The sequence below is a fragment of the Ceratotherium simum genome, chromosome 30 (assembly GCF_057802395.1).
Source record: "Ceratotherium simum simum isolate JZ-2026a chromosome 30, ASM5780239v1, whole genome shotgun sequence".
In the NCBI taxonomy this organism is placed as follows: domain Eukaryota; kingdom Metazoa; phylum Chordata; class Mammalia; order Perissodactyla; family Rhinocerotidae; genus Ceratotherium; species Ceratotherium simum.
The window spans coordinates 15824637-15846114 of record NC_141929.1 but is presented as its reverse complement, the minus strand read 5'-3'; the positions used below and the strand labels follow the sequence as shown (position 1 = coordinate 15846114).

Genomic DNA, 21478 nt, shown 5'->3' with positions numbered 1-21478 from the left:
CATCTTCAAACTGTTGTGTGGGCTGGGATATCCGTCCAGAGAAGGCCTGCTTCCTCTTAGTGAGGTTTTTAGGGGGAGGGCGGCCAAATCTAACAAGTCTTTCTGCCCATGGGTGACCCAGGGGCAAGGTTTTCCCAAAACCCGGATTGTCAGGGAAATTCATGTCCCAGCCCTGTGCTGATCATGCCTGGCTGATCAGTTCGTAGGACTGGAAAGAGAGGTAACGGGGGAGGGGATGGGGGGATGCAGAAACCCAACCACTGTCACTTCCCAGCCATCTCTCAAGACGACCAGGTGTCTGCGCCACCCTGGGCAGACGACAGGGAGGGGCTGGAACCCTTCTCCATTCAGGACTCAGCAGTGAGGGCCGAAGAGCTCTGACGTCCACTCTCATCCCTTTGTCTTTACCCAAAGCTCAATCGTGCGACCTCGGAGACAAAGAGCCTGCACCGAAGCTTGACACAGGCCCAAGAGAGGAAAGTTCAGCTGGAAGATGAAATCATTGCTTATGAGGAGAGGATGAAAAAGCTCAACATGGAATTAAAAAAACTGCAGGGCTTCCACCAGGAGAGTGAGATAGAGGTGAGGAGCAGCCAGGGGCTGGGGCTGCCTTCCTGTTGCTGGTCCCCAAGGTCGCCTCTTTCACCCAGAACTATTTAGCACTGAGCCATTCCCTTGGGCTAACGGGGTCCCTCCCTTGCCTGGCTTCGGGCTGAGGCGGCAACGATCAGAGCAGGGGCGCCCTCTGCTGGTCGCTGGAAATTAAATACTCCCTAAAGAGTCTCCCAAAGCCAAGAAAATGCCCACGCCTTGTCAGGGGTCCTCTGGGGTCAGCACGGCAAACTGGGGTCCCCCTCCTCACTTTGCGCTCCTGAGCAGGTGCACGCCTTTGACAAGAAGCTGGAGGAGATGAGCAACCAAGTGCTGCAGTGGCAGAAGCAGCACCAGAGCGACCTCAAGATGCTGGCCGCTAAAGAGGAGCAGCTCAGGGCGTTCCAGGAGGAAATGGCTGCCCTGAAAGAGAACCTCCTTGCAGACGAGAAGGAGGTGGGTGCTCTCGGCTTCTGGTCACTTTCTCCCAGTCTCTCCCAGTACATCCCACAGCCACCTAGACGCCAGACAGCCCTTGGTGGGGGTGGGAGTGCCTGGGAGCAAGGAAAAGATACTCCGCTCTATTCACTACAAAGCAGGGTCCAGGTGCTCTGGGCCCACAGCAGCTGTCTCAACCCAACCATTTCCTGTGGCTTTGTGGATAGAGATATTGAGCAGAACAAAGGCCCCATTCCAGAGAAGAGAGAGTGCCATCTCCCCGTCAGGTACACCAGCTGTCCCTGACTTAGATAATCCACTGGGCAGTGCCCCTTCAGAGGCCATCCTGACACTTTCACTTACCTTGCAGTAGAAGGAGCTAAGAAATCTTTGAGCATGCCCCATGCCCGGATCCCTGAGCAGTGAACTTCATGACAGGAAGCCACAGGATATCTTGGGGTGGCCACAGGGCCTTTGCTCGAACTAGGAAAAAGGCACCCCTTCCTCAAGATATTTTTTTCTTCCGCCTTTAAAAAATTGGCTTAATACATACTGCTTTTGTAGAGCAAGGCACTTCAATGCCTTTGGCCTGAAAATCATTGTTATAAGTGTACATCTACTTTGTCTCTACTGTAAATGGTGCCTGCTCAGAGATGTCACCATTGGCAGGTGCAACCCGCACTGCTGGAGGTGGAGCCCTGCTGTGGCAATTCCGACTCTGGCCTCAGGGGTGGACAGTAGAGCTGATGCTTCTTCCCCTAGGAAGAGAGAAGAGGCCTGATTTGGGAGTAGGGAGGTGGGGGGGCCTATGCTCCCACCCCATACCATCTCTTTTTCTTCTTGTACCAAAGCCCTATTGCCTGCCCCAACGGCCTGTGCCCAAAGACACCTGTAGGCTGCACCGAGAGAATGATCAGATTATGTCCAACATGGAGCAGTGGGCAAAAGAGCAGAAGTAAGTAAGGAAGAAAAAAGTAAGGCAGGGTCCCATGGCCTGGGCTGAACTGAGGAACCGCACATGTGCCAAAGAATAGTGTCTTGTGCACACACACACGCACACGCGCACATGCATACACACACTCTGCCCTCCTGGGAAACAGATCCAGTCTCAGCCCACACACAAAGGTTGGGAATAAGATGGAGGGGCCTCGACTCTTCAGTCAGGTTCGGAAAGCCCTGCTGACTTAGAAATGGAGCAGCTCCAAGACAGAAGGGATGCTTCGCTGTGGGTCACAATCCTCTTCCCAGCCTGGAGTCTGGCTTCACTGCCTGGATCCCTGACCTCACCTAGGATCACAGTGATTTTGCACAGGGTTGACTGTGGAGCATCCTCCTAATTGCCAGGTGCTAGGAAGGCTCTAGCTCTGGGGACTGGGTGACTGACAACACCAACGTCCCGTTCAGCCGGCTTGTGCTCTTGTTCACGGGGGTCTGGGGAGCTCTTTTCTCTTGTGGATTTTATTACAGGATCGCCAATGAGAAACTGGGAAACAAGCTCCGTGAACAGGTCAAATATATCGCCAAGCTGACTGGTGAAAAGGAGTAAGTCATCCTATACCACCCTAGCTGCTGCTTGGGCCCTAAGGAGAAAAGTCAGCAGGGAGCCAGGCTGGCTTTACCTCTGGACATGTGGGTCGGACCCCAGGAGAGGCCTGGGACTCTGGAAAGACCCTGAGTCCTGAATCTGCATCTGTGTGACCTGGGCCATATCACTTGACCTCTTTGGGCCTTAGTTCCCTCACCAACAATACAAAGGGGGGCTATTGTCTCTATGCCCCTGCCCACTGTCACCTTGTGTGATTCTCAAACACAAAAATACTGAGAAGGAAACAGGCACTGAAAGCAGACTGCGTCGGTTAGGCAGGGGTAAGCTGCTGACACAGAGAGCTCTCCAAAAGAAGGACATAGAACATAGAAGGAACAGCTCTAAGAGGTGAGCAGTCCAGGTGGTGGGGTTCCTCTGCCCCACGTGGGCATTTGGGGACCTAGGTTCCTTCTACTTGCTCCACTCTCCCCTGTGGCCTTGCTTCCCCTCCTGGTCAAAGCTGGGTCAGCAGAGAGGGTGGTATGGAGGAGTGTTGGAAGTCCAGGAGCAGGGTGTCTACAACTGAGATGTCAGAGGTGTGTACAAGCAGATAATGACAAGCTCTAGGGCAGAGCGTCCCAACTCTTTGTCAGGGAACACTTAGAAAGTGACCATGTTTGTTTGGCACACTGGGAGGATTTGAGATGGGGTTGCTGGTGACAAAGTTGACCGACCAGTGACTGCCCCAAACACTGCCCCAAGGGCTGAGGGCGCCAGTGTCTCGGCACACCAGCCACCCATTTGTGCAGCCCCAGCTGGAAAGCCCTGTTCTGAGCTTTGACCTTAGGAGGATGGCTGAGTTGAAGGAGGGGAGAAGATCTTGGAATAAGGAGGTCAGGGAACTGAGAGGCCAGGACTTGGAGAGAAAGTGCGGGATGTTGAAAGCATCAGGGCTACTGAGAGGAGTGGACCAGAGAGAGTGGCAGAGAGCCAGGGAATGAAGGCATGGCAAGGACCCCACCTCTAGGCCCATGGCACGTGGAGCATGCCAATGACATGAGGGGCTACAAGGGAAGGGGTGTCTTCAGCACCAGCCAGGTTTATAGAGAGCAAGAGGGCAAAGCATGTGCCCAGAGAAGAAGTTGAGGATGGATTCTTTATTTGATTTCCTATAGAAAAGACCATGAAATTTTTCACTAGAACAAAACACATTTTCTGAAAGGGATTAGCCAAAGCAGAAATTGTCAGAATCTGAAGGTAACAGAGAACTTCAGTCTTTTTCTTACATTGTGCCAAGTTCCGGCAAGTTGTATTCCACAAAGAACTCATTCTTGAGCCTATCGGAAGGAAAACCATCTTTTAATAATAATAATAATAATAGCTCAACTAATATTTATTGCTTACAGGTGTGAGGCACTGTTCTAAGTGCTTTGCATGTATTAACTTAATTAATCTTCATAAGACCTCACGAGTTCAGTGCAGTTTTAATTCCCATTTATGGGTCAGGAAAGGGAGGAACGCAGAGGCTGTATAACTTGCCCGTGGTCTCACGACTAGCAAGTAAGCAGAGTCAGGATTCCAACTCGAGAAGTCTGGTTCCAGAGCCCACTGTCATCCACTGCCCTCAACATTGGTTTGGAGGAATACGAGTATTGATACGAACAGTTGCCATTTATTGAGCCACCAGAGATATGCTAAATTCTCCTTCCCCTCACCGACGTCACAGCCACCATTTGCTCATCTGTAAAATGGGCATAAGTAACTTGCCCAAGCTCTCAGCAGAGCTGAGATCCCCTGTGCTCTCAACCTTTCAGCAAAGGGAGGCGAAAGAACTTGGGCTTTAGCATCAGAACTGGGTGAGAGTGTTTCTGAGGGATGGCCGTGAGAAATCAAGGACACGTGATCAGAGCCATTCTCAACAGCTGTCTGGCTCTTCAAATCAAATTTCTATCATTTGTCAAACCGTATCTTTACATGAACCCCAGAAGGCAGATCAGACTCGATTGTCCCCATCGAACAGATGAGAAAACAGGCCCAGAGCTGACATGACAGTGGGTCCGGAGTCCTGGTTCTTGGTTCACCCTGACCCAGGCCTAGGCTTCTTCCAGGGGACACACACAGGCCTCCATTTCTGCAAAGCGTGTGTGACAGGGCCAGCTCTGGCAGGAGCTGAGGCAGAGCAAACACCCACCTGTCCTTCCCTCTGCTTCCCTAGCCACCTCCACAATGTGATGGTCCATCTGCAGCAGGAAAACAAGAGGCTGAAGAACGAGATAGAGGAGAAGAAGCTGAAAGCCAGGCACCCAGGGGTGTACGCTAAAGCCCTGGGCCGGAGCAAAATGGAGCCCACACCAAAGGGGAGAGTGTGCGGCTCCTTGGGCTGGAGGGGAACGACCCAGGACATGAGCCAGAGCATGGACATCACCAAGTTCATTGGGATGCCCCATTGCTCAGGTATGTCTACTATTTTGTCTTTGCTACTTACTCTGATGTTGTCTTTCTTAGTCCCATGGATCAAAAAAAATAGCAGCCTGGTATTAGTTTTCAAGACATCACTGGATTGGGAATTCAAATAGAGATAAGAAAACAGATCTTTTACTTAGTTACTCTGGCCCAGAGATCCTTGTTTCCTCATCTGTAAAGGGAGGAGGTGAACGAATTAAGGCTCATCTGATCTAAGAATCTTTGATGACACCCAGGTGCCTCATATTCAGACTTATCCCTTCCCCTGACCCAGTCCCTTTTGGGAAGTGTGGGGACAAGAGGGGAGCAGGCAGAACAGGCATCTTCCTCCTGTAATGTGTTCTGGAAACCCCACAGGAGCACCCCGGTCCCCTGCACAGCCTGGTCCATGGCTACCTTTTCTGCTCCTGTAGACACCATGTGACCTGTGACCTGGAGGGAAGAAGTCACCTACAGCAGAGCTGCCTGGCCATGAGGCCAGTCCTTGAGGAATCACCTCATTAATTTCTCCTCAAATCAAGGCTGTCCTCTCCTCCCTGTTCCCTCAGGTTCCTCACTTTGCTAGAATCAGCGCCTTGCCCTGAGCATCATTTCCACGCATGGTTTTCAGACAGTGAGTTCCCATCCCTCTCTCTTGACATGGATCAGCTTTTATGGGAATATATCAAGGTCCCAGCCTATTTTGCAAGATGCTAACATTTTATTGAGTTTTGTCCACTTCCTGCAGTGGAGTGAGCCTTGGAACCATACTACCATCTCCAGGCCCAAACTCTAAAATAAAGACGTGAGCACAGCAGTCTCGGTGAGCTCTTGGCGTCTCGCAGACATCTCTGCCCTCTCAAGCCCCCAGCAATGTGTTCATCCCTGTTTTCTCGGGATTCTAAAAGATATAGGTCTCTTTCACATTTATAGGGGAGCTATAATTCCCAAAGTAAGCTTCTGGGTTATCTGGATTCGTTTTTAAACCAACAAGAGATAATTAACTCCTTGTTTATTCTTTCCATCTCTATCTGGAAAAATTTAAGAAGAAAAAAAGGTCTAAAAATCTCAAAAAGGAAAGTAATCCTGAGACTCAAAAGAAAATAAGAGAAATAAGTGACATATTTTCCAAATGGAGGAGGGAGAGGTAGCCATCTGCTTTCTCCCTGGCTGCCATATTCCATTCCTCCTTTTAACAATTTTTATTTTTCTCCCCAGCCAGCTCAATACAAGTAAAATTCCATTATAACAAACTCCAAGGACAGCTAACCTATTTTATTGTGGTAGGATTTTGTTAAACTGAGTACATGTCTAGAATTTATATTCCTAGTCTGTAGGAAATTGAGAGAAACGGCTACTAAGGTAAAGTAAGAGAAAGAAATGAAAGAGCTTGCATTTCAGGGGCTAGCGGGGATAGAGGGCAGGAAAAGTGAAGGAAGAACCCCACTAGCTGGTAATGATTCTTAAATATTCTTGCCTCCCTCCATAGCCAAACAAAAGCCAAGAAAATTCAGTGCTAATAGCAACACGTTACATAGGATGCCCCTCCCAGGACTTAGGAGAGCAAATTCCAGAAGTGCAGTGTGAGGTGAGAGCGAGAGGCATCTCTGGTAGTTTCTGTTGTAATGGTTGTTGTCCGTTGTTTATGCTCTTTTGACTATGTTCCTCCATTTAGTTTAGAGGAAGGACATATTTTCTAGAGAAAAAAAGACTGAAGAATTTGGTACTAATGAAATGGCTTCCTAGTTCTAGCCTGTGGCCTATTTATTGAAATAGAAGTTCAACGATGTTAAAATCCCCACTACAGTCTACTAAAAAGGCATTTTGTCTCTATAATGTACAAAAAGGTTTCAATATATGTTGGCTAAAGTGACAACATCTGGATACTTTGAATGTTGTGCATTTTCTCAGAACTGTCTTTCACTTCCTGCAGGGTGGTTACACCAGAGCAAAGTAGGTAGTGAGTTATGGGGAGCAAAGGGGCAGCAGAGCCAGAGAAACACTGATATGTCGCCCAGCCATTCTGGCCTTGCGAGCTCAGCCAGGCAGGAGACCTCATTGAGAAGAGGGGTTGGACTTAGAGAAGTATAGTTTCTCTAAAGACAGGAGAAAGGGCAGAGAAGCTGAGTGTTGCCCACCTATAATTCTTTAAGAAATAACCAAATAAGTGTGTTCCTAAAAGGTAGTTTGAACAGGGGATATTAAAAAGAAATGGTCTCTACGATACTACAGTGGTGGATACATGTCATTATACATTTGTCCAAACCCATAAAGTGTATAACACCAAGAGTGACCCCTGATATAACTATGGACTTTGGGTGATAATGATGTGTCAGTGTAGGCCCATCAGTTGTAACAAATGAACCACTGTGGAGGGGGATGTTGATAGTGGGGGAGACTGTGCGTGTGTGGAGGCAGGGGTATATGGGGAATCTCTGTACCTCCTGCTCAGTTTTGCTGTGTACCTAAGACTGCTCTAAAAAATAGCAGAAAAGAAAGAGATGATTATGAAACAAGCACTTAGCCAAGGGGGTTATAAATAAAAGAAGTTCTTTGGCCACCCAGTGGGAATTTGTCACTCGGATTCTGAAACTTGGGGCCCAAAGAATCCTTTTAGTGGCAGGTCCTCTTCTATCAACCTGGGGTGTAGTTCTTCTCCCCCTGAGCTAAAGGATCCCAAAGCCAACATCCGCCACCTCAGCGCACTTCCTTACTGAAGAGAAGGGGGAGCTCCCCAGAACCACCATGTTGCCACATATGCACTTGCCTTTTGAGCCTTCTGCACGCAGCCCAGCTGAGAAGGAAGCTGGCAGAGCCTGGCAAGCAAGCTTTGGGGTCCCCAGAATGAGCAACCTCTCAGCCTGAGACCCTCGCCTAACGCCATTTCTAATGAGTCTAAAGTACCCTGTTACCGTCAACAAGGCATTAAAGAATAGACACACGTGACTGAGAACAAGGCAGGGGACCCCCGCAAAGATGGCCAGTTCAACAGCCTTGCTGTTCCCTCACACCAAGAAGCCTGAAAGCTAGTCTCGGGAGCCCACTTCAGGGCCATTGTCACAGAAATCCTTTTGACCTCTAGAAAAAGAATCAGTTACCATTTGAGGAAAAGATGGTGAGAATCAGAGTATTAAAGCTGGAGGGAACTTTAAGGTGGATGTGAATGGAAAAGGTCCATTCTTAAAAGGAAAACATTGGAGATACAGGAACAGACAGACTCTTAGGCAGAAGTCTCAACACAAAAACAGATTCAGGTAGAGCCGCTGGGGGCAGAGAGCCTCCCCACTCGTCTTGTGGCACCTGTGTGTGCCAGTGTCCCTTGCCAGGTGTTCCTTGCTTTTAAACTAGAAGGTTGGAGGGGCCACCCCGGTGACACAAGCAGTTAAGTGCATGCGCTCCCCTGCGGCAGCCCGGGGGTTCACCAGTTTGGATCCCGGGCACGCACCAACGCACCTCTTGGCAAGCCATGCTGTGGCGGCGTCCCATATAAAGTGGAGGAAGATGGGCACGGACGTTAGGCCAGGGCCAATCTTCCTCAGCTTAAAAAAAAAAAAGAGGAGGATTGGCAGATATTAGCACAGGGCTGACCTCTTCACAAAAAAAAATAAACAAACTAGAAGGTTGGAGTGGACCCATGGTTTTCATAACCTCTCTGGCCTCATTTTTCTTATCTAAGGGACTTGAAGGTGAGTTTGTGACCAAGGTCACAGCCTGTTAGTAGTAAAGCCATTAACTGGAACCCCAATCTTTTTCCTATTCTGTGGCATCCTGAGCCCAAGTCTATAAATAGATCACATACCCAGCTCACTTCTCTCCACAGAGCAGGTAGACACTGTCTCCTAGCCCTTCAGCCCAGGGTCACGATCAGAAGCCTTCCCAGGCAGGCAGCTGGAAGCCCTCTTCACTCCAGAGCTGTGAAAAGTCGGTTTCCACCTGCATCCCCAATAAAGGCAGAGGCAAAAGAATGGAAGTAGAGCTGGTGCTAGGTGCTGGCGGGCAAAGCCTGGCTTCCAAAACCACCCAGAAATTGACTTAAATTTTAACTTACATTGAGTTAACAACAGACAGAAATTCAAATCCCAGGAGAGTGAGAAACGGAGGGGATCTAATAGCAGCATGAGCCAGGCACCAGGGAGCTCACACTGAGCGCTGGCCCGGTATCAAGACGCTTCTGAGCCCTGAGCCTGTCGGAGACTCAGCCCCAACACAGAACCTCCAAAGCAGCACACCTGGCAGAAGCCCAGCCCTAGAGAATCACAAAATAAGGACCATGGGTGACGCGAAGGGCCAAATACCCAAAGGCCACCTCAGTGGACCTAAGAGGCTACTTAACAAGAGAAAAGACTAGTGACGCCAGCGTGAGGATCATCTTTTATGTGAAAATCAATAAGCAACATTTTACACTATTTTTCCATCAATACACAGCCCTTACACATGCAGAGTAGAAACTTCTGCCATTCTGGTCAATAGAGCAGCCAAGCCACCCCTGGGGAAGGGCAGAGGGCATACAGCTCACCTCGCTCTCACTGCCCAGCCACTGCAGCCGACCTTGCCACTGCCTGCCAGCCTTAGGAAGAGCTGGGCGCCCTCAGAGCCTGGCCTGCCTAGTGCTGGTGCCCCAGGCCATTCTCCTTCCCTGCCAGCTGTGTTCCACCCTGCCAGCCCCTCCTCTAAGAGGCACTGCCTGGAGGACAGAAATAAGGTGAGCTCAAGTTCTAGGAGATCCATCTGAGGAAAGTCAGGTCGGGGTCCTGCCCCTCTTCTCTTCCTTGTGTGATTCAGGGCAGTGTGGGGAAAAAGGAACAATCAAAAATGCAATAACATCTTACAAACAATAAATTTATTTCCAAATCCTGAATTATAACCAAATTACAATTCCCTCTACGTTTATTTTGCTGCTTTACACAAAAATTTAAAAAAACACAGTCATGGCCAAGTCATTTATACCCCAAGCGCCCTGGGACGGCTTATGTGAATACAACGGGTCCGGCCACCTCTCAGTGCCCTGGCAGCTTCTCAGCTGCTCTTGTGCTGAGGGCTCCGTGGCAGAGCCTGGCCTCAGCAGGAGCTTCCCCCAGGGGCCGTGATGCACACAGATAGCAGGTCCGGTGTGCTCCAGACACAGGGCTCAGGCCTTAATACCTGGCTCCCAGCCTCTGCAGGGACAGCCTCAGCTCACAGCCCAAAGCGGGCTGGGGTGCGGCGAGGGGTCATGGGTTCCCCGTGCTCTTTCCGACCTGGAGTGTAGATCTTTGTAGACCTAGAGACACAGAAAGAGTGGTTAGGATTCACACTGCAGGCTTTGGGGCTGAAGGGTCTTCTCCCCCAGAGCCTTGCCACTCCCCTGCCTTCCTCATTTGTGATTGGGAGCAGAATCAAGTATCACCTCATTCTGATATCCACTAAGGAAGGTGGTAAGATGGAATTTTTAACAACTCCTTTCATCTCCCCTAGGTGAGCTATGGAGGTAGCCTTCCAGCCACCTCACCAGGCTGCCACTCCAGCTCTGTAATAAAGAATCTGGCTGGCCTTTGTCCCTAGTTCCTGGGAAGTAATCTCTGAACCCTTGGAATTTCCCAAAGGACTGGAGCATCTCTGTTATTCATGGTGGGCCCTCAGACCACATCTGATAATTTATGCTAACAATATGACTCACAATGGGGGCTGCCCAGCCAGAAAGACCAACCGTGTGATTAGAGGGCTGTGCTTTGAGCCTCGTGAAGTCAGCCCAGCCTCTGGGGAAGGAGGGCTGGAGACTGAGTCAACCACATGGGTGCTGATTCAATCTATGTACCTATGTAATGAAACCCCCAATAAAACTCTGGGCACCAAAGCTCGGGTGAGCCTCCCTGGTTGGCAGTACTCTGTGGGTACTGTCACACATTAATGTTCTGGGAGGGTAATGCAGCCCTGCAGACAATGGAAGCTTTGCATCTGGGACCTTCCCAGACCTCGCTCTATGCATCTCTCCCTTGGGCTGGTTCCAATTTGTATTCTTTTGCTATAATAAAACTGTAATCATAAGTGTTAGTACTTTCCTAAGTTCTGCAAGTTGTTCTAGCAAATTATCAAACCTGAAGTAGTCCATGGGGATCCCCAAATTTGTAACAATTGGTCAGAAGGGAGGGTGACCCTGAGTGAGGGCAGACTTGCAGAGGACTGTGCCCTTCATCTGTGAAGACTGACCTAACCCTGGGCACCAGCACAGACCCAGAGCCCAAGGCTCCCTTCTCACCTCCCCACTGTGGTTTCCAAGCCTAGCTTGTCAGTAAAGCTGGAACTACCCTGCTACTCCAGCCCTCCTCAGGCCCTCAATACAACACGACAGACCAGGACAGGGAGTTGCAGGTGTATCACCACCCTTGAAAGTGTGTCCAGAACTCCTCCCATGTCTCCACATGGGACCACAGTCAATTTCTATCACCAACTCACCTCTACACATTCAACTTCTCTTAAATCATGACCCTGCCTCGGGGCCTCAGGCTGCTCCCTGGAGCCTCCCAGGGGCAGGCTCCACCCAGCCAGGGTCCCAAGGCCGAAGCTCACCTGACACTGCCCAAGGGGCTGCGCTTTTCCTGCTCCTGCCGCCGGGCTCGCAGCTGCTCCTCGGCCAACGCCATCTCCTCCTCCATAGCAGAGGCTTCCTCTTTGGCCCGTCGGCGGTTCTCCTAGAGAAACAAGACACAGGTACTGGGGGCCACTGGGGACTGGCAAGTGAGGAGGCCTCATCTGCACCCATCTCCCTGCTGTAAGCCAGGTGCTGTGTGGACTGCACCAGCTCTCAGAGCAGGGCCATGCGGCTCCCTGCCCCAGCACCAAGGCTGCCTTTCCTTTTGAGGCCGAGGCTTGCTTTTCTCATTGATTCAAGACAGACATTGGACGATTAGGTCCTAACCCTGTCATGCTTCAGCACTCAATTCAGTAAGTACTTACGTTTTCTTATCAAGTTCACAACTATGGCAGGAAGTACTAGAAATAGGGAAGGCATTACCATCCGGCTGGAAAGGACAGACTTAAGGAAGATGTGTGCAGGCCCGGTGTGAGGAAGACTATGCTGAGAAGGGTAGCGGGGAGCAAAAGCCTGGCAACATTCTGCACCCCGAAATAATGGATCTAGGCAGTGGCCATCGACGGACACTAAAACCGTGAGGAGATGGAGTGGTAGGTAGAGAATTTGTAACGGAGGGATCAGGCTGAACCCTGATCAATCTTAGCATCACCAAAAGTAGGACCACCAGACCTTGTGTGCCTCCTGACGGGATCTAAAAGGAAGTTCACAGCACCACGTGCATTTACGTATCCTTGCCCAAAATAGCTGAGCCCGAATCTGATCAAGGCTTTAGATTAATTACTAGTTTACAGAAAGTACATGGGATCCAGACACAAGTTAAACACTATGAGGAAGCAATTGGCCCAATACAGACCATGGAACATTCTATAAGATGAATGACCTGGTTTCTCCAACCAATCAATGTCTTCATAAAAAATGGGTGGAAACAGAGCCTGTTCTAGAATAAAAGACTTAATACATATAACAATGAATTTCAATGTTTGGATCCTAATTCAAGCAAATCAATCATAAAAAGTTATCTTTGAGATAACAGGGGAAATCTGAATCAAGACTGGAGACTTAGGTGACATGAAGGATTAATTCTGTTGAGTGATAATGGCATGGAGGTTATATTTTCATTAAAAAAAGTCCTTTTAGAGACACACATGCAAGTATTTATGGGTGAAAAAACACAATATCTGAGATATGCTTTAAAATATCCCAGGAAAAAAATGAGTATGTATGGAGGGGGAATAAATGAAACAAGACTGGCAGAATGTTGACGATTATGGAGACTACGTGATGAATTCACGGCGGCTCCTTATACTGTTTTTTCCACTTTTACAAATACTTGGACTTGTAAATAATAAGTTTTTTTAAAAAAAGTCTCAACAGACCAAGCAACTAGAGTGGGTGGGGGAATGAGACAGATCAGCCTGGCTGGATCACAGCTTTTATGTTTGAGGGAGAAGTAAGAGGGGGGTCAGATGACCAGGCTGAGGGGAAAATGGATCCCACAGGCAAAGAGAACTCCCAGGAGAGTGCAGGATCCTTACCTGGCGAGACTTTCCTGCCTGTTTCACGCTGTAGAACATGGGGCCCAGCTCCGCCAGCCACTCTCCATCCACAGCGGTCACGCACTGCATGTACTCCTGCAGGAGGAAAGCCACAAAGCGGTGGTCACAGAAGGGCAGCGCTTCAGGCTGTCCCTCCCACAGCGGTTCCACAATTAGGAGCTATGGGGGAAGGGCCCCCCTCCAGGACTGTGAGGCTGAGAAGGGCAGGGAAAAGCCCAGACACTGGAATCTTTATCCCTCCTCCCATGCAAATTCCTCCATGCTTGAGAAAACGCCCCCTAGTATTGAAGACAAAAGGCCCAGCCCCTCAGAAAACCCTTCCAACTCCAAAAGGGGTTCCTTGTCCCAGGCAGCAAGTAGGAAACCATCCTGCTGGCACAGTCCAGGCCACGGTAATTGGGAGGTTAACATCCCCAAACCCCTGACTGAAAACCAACCTCAACTTCCCTCAAAACAACACATGTGGCCTCAAGCCTCCCAAGCTGAAAGCTCGTCCCAGAAGACAGTGGGGGGTTACACAGGCCTGGCCCAGCCAGGAGGGCCTACGTCATGCAAGCCGACCTCAGAAAAGACTCACCTTGGTGGTCATGACCAACTCATGATACACTATGTAGTCGGGGGTGTAGCCCATTCCAAAGAGGGAGCTGGTGGGGTGCAAGTGGCAGGGCATCCCTGTCCGGATATTCACATACTCCCCGATTCCCTAGGGATGAGACACAACAGGTGGCCACATCAGGAAAACGCTGCTCATCTGGGCAGCTACCTTGTCGCTTAACACTGTCTTGTCACAGACTTTGGGGGGAAGCCCGGATCTGCAGAACCATGCAGTGAGAAAGGGAAGAACTTTGCCCTCAGACAAGTATCAGGCCAGGAAGGGGCCACAGTTCACTGGGTTCCTCTGGGCTCACCTTGAGCTTGGCTGCCTGGTGGAAATAGGCAGCACAGATACACTTCCTGACAATGTCCCAGTCGGTGCCACACGAGGCCAGGCTCATCCGCTGCTGCACCATGATGTCCTTGAGCTGAGCCCGCACCTCCCGGACCTAGAGCAGGACACAGGCGGGCAAGGATAGAACACTTCTTCCCCTGCCTCCCACCCCTCGTCCCAACACCCTGCTTATCTGGGCCACCGCCCCCACCTTCCGCATGGCCTTCGCGTGGATGAAATGATCATTACACCAGATGGTAGAGTAATTATTGTTCTTCCACTGCAGGTAGACGTTCAGGTAGGTCAAATGATCACTCTCAGGCACAGCAAACTTCTCCCGGATTTGATCGCTCTCCTCCTCTCGCCCCTAGGAAGGAAGGAAGGAGGGACCTTCACTCTAAGCACGGGGGAGTCCAGGCCCACCGTGAAGAGCTGGGAGGCCCTTACACTATCACCTGCCGGCACACACAACTTCAAACGCATCAATATAACGCCCTAATGATACAGGAAAAATAAAGTCGTTTATATTTATTCCAAAATGTGAGGGCTCAGGCACAACCATAATAGAAGATAAAAATCTGCTCTTATAAATTTCCACAACACTCCTTGAGAACCACCAATCTAGCTCATCCTTTCACCTACCCCAACCTGCTTAAAAGAAAACAGCAAAATCATTCTTTGGAAACTGCTCCCTGCCCCTCCCTTCCATTTTAATAATAGAGAGAGAAACTATTCCCCTCTCGAATCCCTTAACTCCCCCTGAGGCTTCTGGGAAGAGAGCTGGACACCACCTGCCCACCTTGGGCCTGTAGAAGATGGCCGGGACCGAGAGCATGGAGACAATGAGCAGGATCTCGGAGCTGCAGCCCATGTCACAGGACACAATGAGCATCTTGGACAGGGCTGGGTCCAGCGGGAACTCCACCATCAGCCGCCCAGTCGAGGTCAGACCACCTAGGACAGACGAGCAAATCCCAACATTCAGCGGACACGGTGCAGTAAAGAGGGAGAGATCCCAGGGGCCAGAGCCCGCGAGGCCCTGCCCGGCTCCTGGGGCCACGGCACCTGTGTTGTCCAGGGCCCCCAGGATCCAGAGCTGGTACATGGAGTTGAGCATGTTGTCCTCCGGGGGCGGGTCCATGAAGTGAAACTGCAGCAGGTCCTGCACCCCGAGCGACTTGAGCAGCAGCACCACGTTGGCCAGGTTGGTCCTCTGGATCTCGGGCACTGTGGTAGTCAGGAGCTCATTCTTGTAGGCGCTCTGGGTGTACAGCCTGCCCGGGAGAAGACCAAGTTCTGGGGCACCTACCACCACGCAGCCCAGCTGCGCTTCTCAACAGTGCATGGCTGCCTACGCCGACATCAGTGCAGTGGAAGACCAACGCCACCTTGGCTTCTCACTGCTCGGGCACCCGGAACAGCCAGCACAGATGAAAGCCGTGGTAGGGAGGAGTTCCCATCTCTCCCCCCCACCACCCCTTTCTGTTTGAGTCATAAATTTCCACATATTCAAAACTCAGTCCTGCCAATTCACTCTTCTGTTAGAGTCTCCTACGTGTTTGCTTCATTTCTGGAACCAATGAGCCTGGGACTAGAATTATGGCTGGGTTTTCTTTTCTTTATATTTTTCTGTATTTTCTGAATTTCTATAGTGAATATGTTCTTTTTAAAAATCAGAACCAGAAAAAAGAGCATAATTGAAGAAGTCAAAAAGAACCAATGATGTAATTTGTTCAAATTTATCCTTGAACGGAGGTATGTTGAATTACTGGTCTTCCACTGTAGGTACATTCAACGTAGGTCTGCCTAAAACCCAAGCTCAGACCTCAGAGCTGCCTGGAAAGGCTACTTCCTCCACTCAGCAGCATATGATGAGAGGACCAACAAGGGGCAGCCCTACCACTGGTCCCTGGCCTTGGGGATCAGCTCGAGGGCCGGCATCCCTCTGCTGGATCACAGGCCAATCCCGCCCACCCCAGCCCGAGCTCCGCACTCAGCAATCCCAGCACTGCCCCAGAAAGCAGGCTAGCACAGGGCTCCTACCTGAAACACTGACCTGGGCCCGTCCTGCCTGCTCGCCCCGACCTCTGGTTGGCATTGGCCTGGCTGATGGGGTAGATCTGCAGAGCATCCATGCCAATCCTAGGATTGAAGACCTAGGAGGGGGTAGCAAAGAGCTAATTAAAAACAGAGTGAGGGTTTGAAAAACGGAGGCAGGCTTAAGACAAAGACAGACAAACCCTGGTTGCTACAAATTGCAGAGCAAAGTGTTTTAGCGATGCAGGCAGCCATCCCTTTGAAGCCGGGAACCTCAAGAAATTTCCCCACAAATACCAGCTCTGTGATCTCTACTGAGTTATTAAATTATCCACCTCACAGAGTTATCACCACGATTAAATGAATCAGGGACAAGGCAAAGTCAGCTTAAACGTTAGCCTCTTAAACACTACCACCACTCCCATGGACACCTCTTGTTCAAAGGCTGAGGACCCGGGGCCTGCCTTCCCATCCCCTAAGCTGAGTTAGCTTTGGGTGAAGGCCCAGGGCCCCAGCACCTGTGTCTTCTTTTACCTTTAATTTGCAATAACCAGAGTCGATAACAAACATGATGCCGTCGACAGTCAGAGATGTCTCAGCAATGTTGGTGGCAACGATACACTTCCGAACGCCATCCGGAGCCTAGAGCCGGGGCAGCAGGTGCAAGGAGGGAAGGCTGTAGGCCCTCAGTTAGGAAAGACTATAGGGCAAAGAGCACACCCCACCCCTGCCAGAAAAATAACACCGTCTCTCTCTTGCCCTCCTATGGGGGAATCCAGGGAGACCCAAAGGTGGGGACCCAGGACAGATATCCTTGCTGTTGCACCTTCTGGAAGATTTTGGCCTGGAGGTCAGAAGGCAGCTGAGAGTAGATGGGCAGCACGGCCAAGGCGGGTGCATTCTCCAGTTCCTCCAGATGTTCCACAATCTGGTCTGAGGTCACCTGAGGGCACAGAGGGGAGCCGTGAGACACTGGTGCCCCAAACTCGCACACACACGATACATCCATTCATCACGGTCATGACCAAGGCACGCACCTCGATGTCCTCCTGGCCAGGCATGAAGATAAGGATGTCCCCGGGGGCCCCCGACAGGTGCACCTGCAAGGACTGCTTCACTGCGGCCTCCACGTAATCCTCCTGTGGGGTCTGCAACACCAGCCAGGGGGAAGTGTCGGAAAAAATGCAGCCCAGGCAACCCTCTGGGAACTGGTGGCCAGTCACTGGTCTGGGGCTAGAGCCAGCAGACTTTCAGGGCTCCCAGACCTGTGGATGGGCCTGACTGCCCTCCCTGGGCCTTGCACTTCCGCTCCAAAGAAACAAGAAAACAAAACCTCCCCAGAGCACAGTCCTTTGTCTCCAAGCCCTGGAGCTGCAGGCTGTACCATCTGCCCCACGGTACCACAAATCCTTTCCCAGCTCAGTACCCTACCCACACCCTCCACCTGGCTCCGTATCAGAGGTCAGGACCAGTTCAAAAAATAGAGGCCTCAGTACCTTGCTGAAAAGGATGTCAACAGGGAAGGTACGACCAGGGATGTGGAAGATGGGAACATTCCCAAAAAAGGAAGCAAATTTCTCTGCATCCATAGTGGCTGATGTGACAATGAGCTTCAGGTCTGAGCGCCGAGCCACCACCTAAGAGAAAAGGTCAGTCAGAGGCTTCCCCATAGGGTTGAGACCCTTGCCTTCCACCCTCCAGTCTCATCAGCATTACTCCCAATGAAATAGAAGCCAAAGCTGATGAACCAGCGTATCAGACTCATAACAATCCTGAAAACTGAACCCTTCAAGCCACAGCCAAGAGAACCATGAGTCACTCAGCTGAGCAAGAACAGAGTCAACTACACCACCAGGTCTGAACCCGGCACTCAGAGGCCTCAGGGGAAGCTCTTGCCTGTCAGAGACCCCTTCAGCTTCCCCAGGCTAGACCCTAGTGCACCTGGAGTGCCTCGGTCACTAACTACTGGCAGCACACTGGTCAAAGTCCCATGGGCAAATAGGGATTGGACCCTACAGCCCTCACCTCCCGGAGCAGCCCAAAGAGTACATCGGTGTTGAGGGAGCGCTCGTGGGCCTCATCCATGATGATGGCACTGTAGTGATCCAGGTCAGCTTCCCGGAGGGACTCTCGGAGCAGGATCCCGTCCGTCATGTATTTGATCAAGGTGCTTTCTGAAGTGCAGTCTTCGAAGCGGATAGCATAACCCACCTGGAGGTCAGAGAGATGGCTCAGAAGCTCTGGGCACCAGCACACCGCTAGCACATCCCATGCTGAGTCCAGGCCTTAGCAGATCAGCTCAAATGGACGGAAGCTACCACATAACAACTACACGGCTCAGCCCTCATGCCTACTCACCTCCTCGCCCAGGTTCCCCCCCATCTCTTCACTGACTCTCTTGGCCACCGACATGGCAGCCACACGCCGGGGCTGGGTGCACCCAATCATCCCGTAGTCCGTGTAACCATCTTCATGCAAGTACTGGGTCAGCTGAGTGGTCTTCCCACTCCCTGTCTCCCCAACCACAATCACGATGCTGTTATCTCTACAGGGAGAGAAGTCAAGGGGCGAATGAGCCCAAGTGGAAGGCCACCTCTGAGCCTCCAAGAAGACACTGCCACCTCCTATCCCCACATCTGGCTATCCAAGGAGCATGCTTGCTCAGAGAGGAGGATTTCCCTGGGAAAACAGCCCCATACTGAGACACCAGCTGAAACATCTAGAAGACGGTGAGGTTTAAACAAGTGAACTAAGACAAAATGATGCCATCTTGCTTTCTTCACACAGTGTAGCCCAGGGCACCCAGGTCAGAGAAAAAGATTTCCTTCTCTTCTCCACCAGATCCAATGCCCGAAAGAAAAAGAGCTTCCCAGTAAACCCAAGAGACAAAGGGGACACCCGATTCCATACTGGAACTCCCGGGCCCCGGGGCGGAATCACCTGATAATAGTGAGCAGTTCCTGCTGCACTGCAAAGATGGGCAGGTACTGCCTCTGCTCCAGAATCGACTTCTTTTTTGCAAATTCACTGCTGGCTTCGCTCTTTTTCTTCATGTGATCCGCAAACTTCTGTTCTGTCCTGAGAAGACACAGCAGCCTAAGCACTCTGCACGATCATGCACATTTTCCCTCCTGACTGGGTTACTACCCTTCTTCCTACACCCAAGAACCAGAACTACTTCAACAAGATGCAATAAATCTTTGAGACACCAGAGCAGCCAGGTGATGTGAGATGCTTCTCATCTCCTCCAGCCTCAGGGACTGGAACTGCTGTCTGAGCATCCACAACAGACTCCACAGCCCCGGGCCAAACAGAGCTGCGTACAGCTCAGGGGAGTCACAGGTTCACAAGTGGGCAAACCCTCTGCCCTGAAAAGGCCAGAAGATGAGCTGTAATCACCAAGTCATTACCTTGTAGGGAAAACCCTTGGGCTGGTTCAGTATAATGCTTAAAGGACTAAAAGGAGGAGTCATGCGGGCAGAGTCACAACCAAGGTCAGACTTCCTCCCTCCTCTTGGCAGGATGGCACAGTCTATAAGGCTTCACTTTCAAAGAATTATGAGAACAATCCCACTTAATATTTACCTACAACTTCTTCTGAAAGCACTCAAATACCTGACACATGTACATATTCCAAGACTCAAAAGCACTATGTAATTTCCCCAAGACTGCACAGCAGAAAGACACCAGTTCAGTGCTGCATCAGCCCACACAGTCTTCCACCCACCCCTTCCCAGGGGACTTTTCCTCTGTCAGAGCTACCTTGCACTCCATCAAGCTTCCTATTTCTAATTTCCCAGTCACTCCTGGTCAGCTAACAATTAATACCTAAGGGATTAAATTAACCAGAGACTAAGAAGGGCTGATCAATAGTACCAATTTGTCATTTGGGACATTTCTCACAGGAGTACAGAGAATTATTAACTCAGATGACAGCTCAATAGGACTGAGAGTGTTCAAAGGATGAGATTCACAGGGGACACTTGAGTCCAGTCACCTACCCAATGTGGGAATCCCAATAAGCAGTTATCCAACATCTACTTAAATACTCCTATGAACAGGGAAGTCACTATCTGATAAGACAACCCTTGCTTGTTAAGAAAGAAAATAGTTCTTCCTTATGTTGAACTGAAATCTAAGGGGACAAACCCCACCTTCCCACACTGAACATCTGAAAGGCACTTTAGCAGAGAGACTAAGAGTATGACCTCCGAAGCCAGATTGGGTGTGATCCTATCTCCACCATTTACTAGCTGGGTGACCTCAAACAAGTTACTTAACCTCCCTGGGCCTCATTCTCCTCACATGAAAAATGTGAATGATAACAGCACCTATCCCACGGACTGTGATGAGAGTTCACCAAGCACGTATCTTTGAGGCATTAGACACTGCCTGGCACAGAGGAAGTTCCTGCAGTAGTAGCAGTGCTGGCAGTAGGAATAATATCGAAAAGTTGAAGATAGTAGAAGAAAGAGACCAGGAGGAAGTGACCAGAAGAGACCAGAGACTCAAAGTGCCATCTTATCATTTTCCTATTCATGAGCCATGAATTCCATCAGTTCTGCTGCGAGTGCCCTTGAGGGCCCCAGTCTTCAGAGACAGCCCCCCGCTGGCCGAGACTCCTACCTGTAGTCCACTTTACCATCTTCCGTCAGGGCTTTATCCGGCTCTTCTTCTTTTTTGACACCCATTATATCTCCCAGTTTGGTTCCAGCCAGTTCCCAATGTTTGTGTTGAGCCTGAAAAAGACACAAAAAGTAAGTCTGCTCCATCCTGTGACACGACTGTGGTCAATGGAAAATCAATCCCATTTGACAACAGGCTTCCTCTAGCAGGTGGTAAATCCCACAGGGCAGCAGTGGCACCGAGCAGCGCATTCCAATCTTCCAGCCTCAAGCTCCCAGAACACCAGGCCCCGTGGTTGTCTTAATTGAGGCCCTGGTGGAGGAACACAACGCCCTCCTCCAAGGGCTGATTCTTGCTCTGTGGTGTCCTCCAACTTCCAACAGGAACCCTACCTGTGAGGTCTAATATGACTTTTAAAAAGAAGAAAAGAAAAACATGCAGAGACTTCACAGGCCCGGGTGACAAGAAACCAACCTTTTTGCGTTCCTTTTGCTCCCTGTGCTTCCGCACTGTTTGACTGCCTTTTCGAGCAATAATGGCCAGGTCAGAAGTGGCATCCTTGACTGGAATCACAGGCTCTGGCTGCAGGAGGTTGAGGAAAAAGAGAAAGTGCCCATCAATCACTAAATTCAACAAGAAGGTCCATTTCATGATTGCCCTCATAAAGAGGTTGCTACCCTATCATGATGGGGGCGTTTTTCCCCCTCTCCTTTCCTTCCCCTCTTTCTTCTTCCACTTCAGGTCTTTCTGAGCGTCCTCCTCTC

At 50.4% G+C, this 21478-nt stretch overlaps 3 protein-coding genes across 5 annotated transcripts in view; 2 read left to right on the top strand and 1 right to left on the bottom strand.

Moving 5' to 3' along the window:
* PMFBP1 (polyamine modulated factor 1 binding protein 1) overlaps window positions 1-5130 on the top strand; it is a 42429-nt gene extending 37299 nt beyond the window's left edge. Inside the window, exons 15-19 of the mRNA XM_004431792.3 lie at window positions 415-582; window positions 880-1047; window positions 1881-1984; window positions 2497-2571; window positions 4770-5130. Of these exons, the coding sequence (XP_004431849.2) occupies window positions 415-582; window positions 880-1047; window positions 1881-1984; window positions 2497-2571; window positions 4770-5130 (876 nt within the window). The remainder of the gene's footprint in view (window positions 1-414; window positions 583-879; window positions 1048-1880; window positions 1985-2496; window positions 2572-4769) is intronic.
* The window catches only part of PKD1L3 (polycystin 1 like 3, transient receptor potential channel interacting), a 357135-nt gene that overhangs the window by 207916 nt on the left and 127741 nt on the right, over window positions 1-21478 (top strand). The window lies entirely within an intron of this gene.
* DHX38 (DEAH-box helicase 38) overlaps window positions 9820-21478 on the bottom strand; it is an 18147-nt gene continuing 6488 nt past the window's right edge. Inside the window, exons 10-27 of the mRNA XM_004431793.3 lie at window positions 21189-21296; window positions 20715-20827; window positions 19029-19166; window positions 18447-18633; window positions 18114-18299; window positions 17585-17725; window positions 17126-17236; window positions 16915-17031; window positions 16623-16730; window positions 16095-16207; window positions 15117-15325; window positions 14851-15005; window positions 14263-14418; window positions 14032-14166; window positions 13701-13826; window positions 13103-13198; window positions 11543-11664; window positions 9820-10256 (exon numbers count right to left, since the gene is read on the bottom strand). Of these exons, the coding sequence (XP_004431850.2) occupies window positions 10172-10256; window positions 11543-11664; window positions 13103-13198; window positions 13701-13826; window positions 14032-14166; window positions 14263-14418; window positions 14851-15005; window positions 15117-15325; window positions 16095-16207; window positions 16623-16730; window positions 16915-17031; window positions 17126-17236; window positions 17585-17725; window positions 18114-18299; window positions 18447-18633; window positions 19029-19166; window positions 20715-20827; window positions 21189-21296 (2406 nt within the window). The 3' untranslated portion in view covers window positions 9820-10171. The remainder of the gene's footprint in view (window positions 10257-11542; window positions 11665-13102; window positions 13199-13700; window positions 13827-14031; window positions 14167-14262; window positions 14419-14850; window positions 15006-15116; window positions 15326-16094; window positions 16208-16622; window positions 16731-16914; window positions 17032-17125; window positions 17237-17584; window positions 17726-18113; window positions 18300-18446; window positions 18634-19028; window positions 19167-20714; window positions 20828-21188; window positions 21297-21478) is intronic.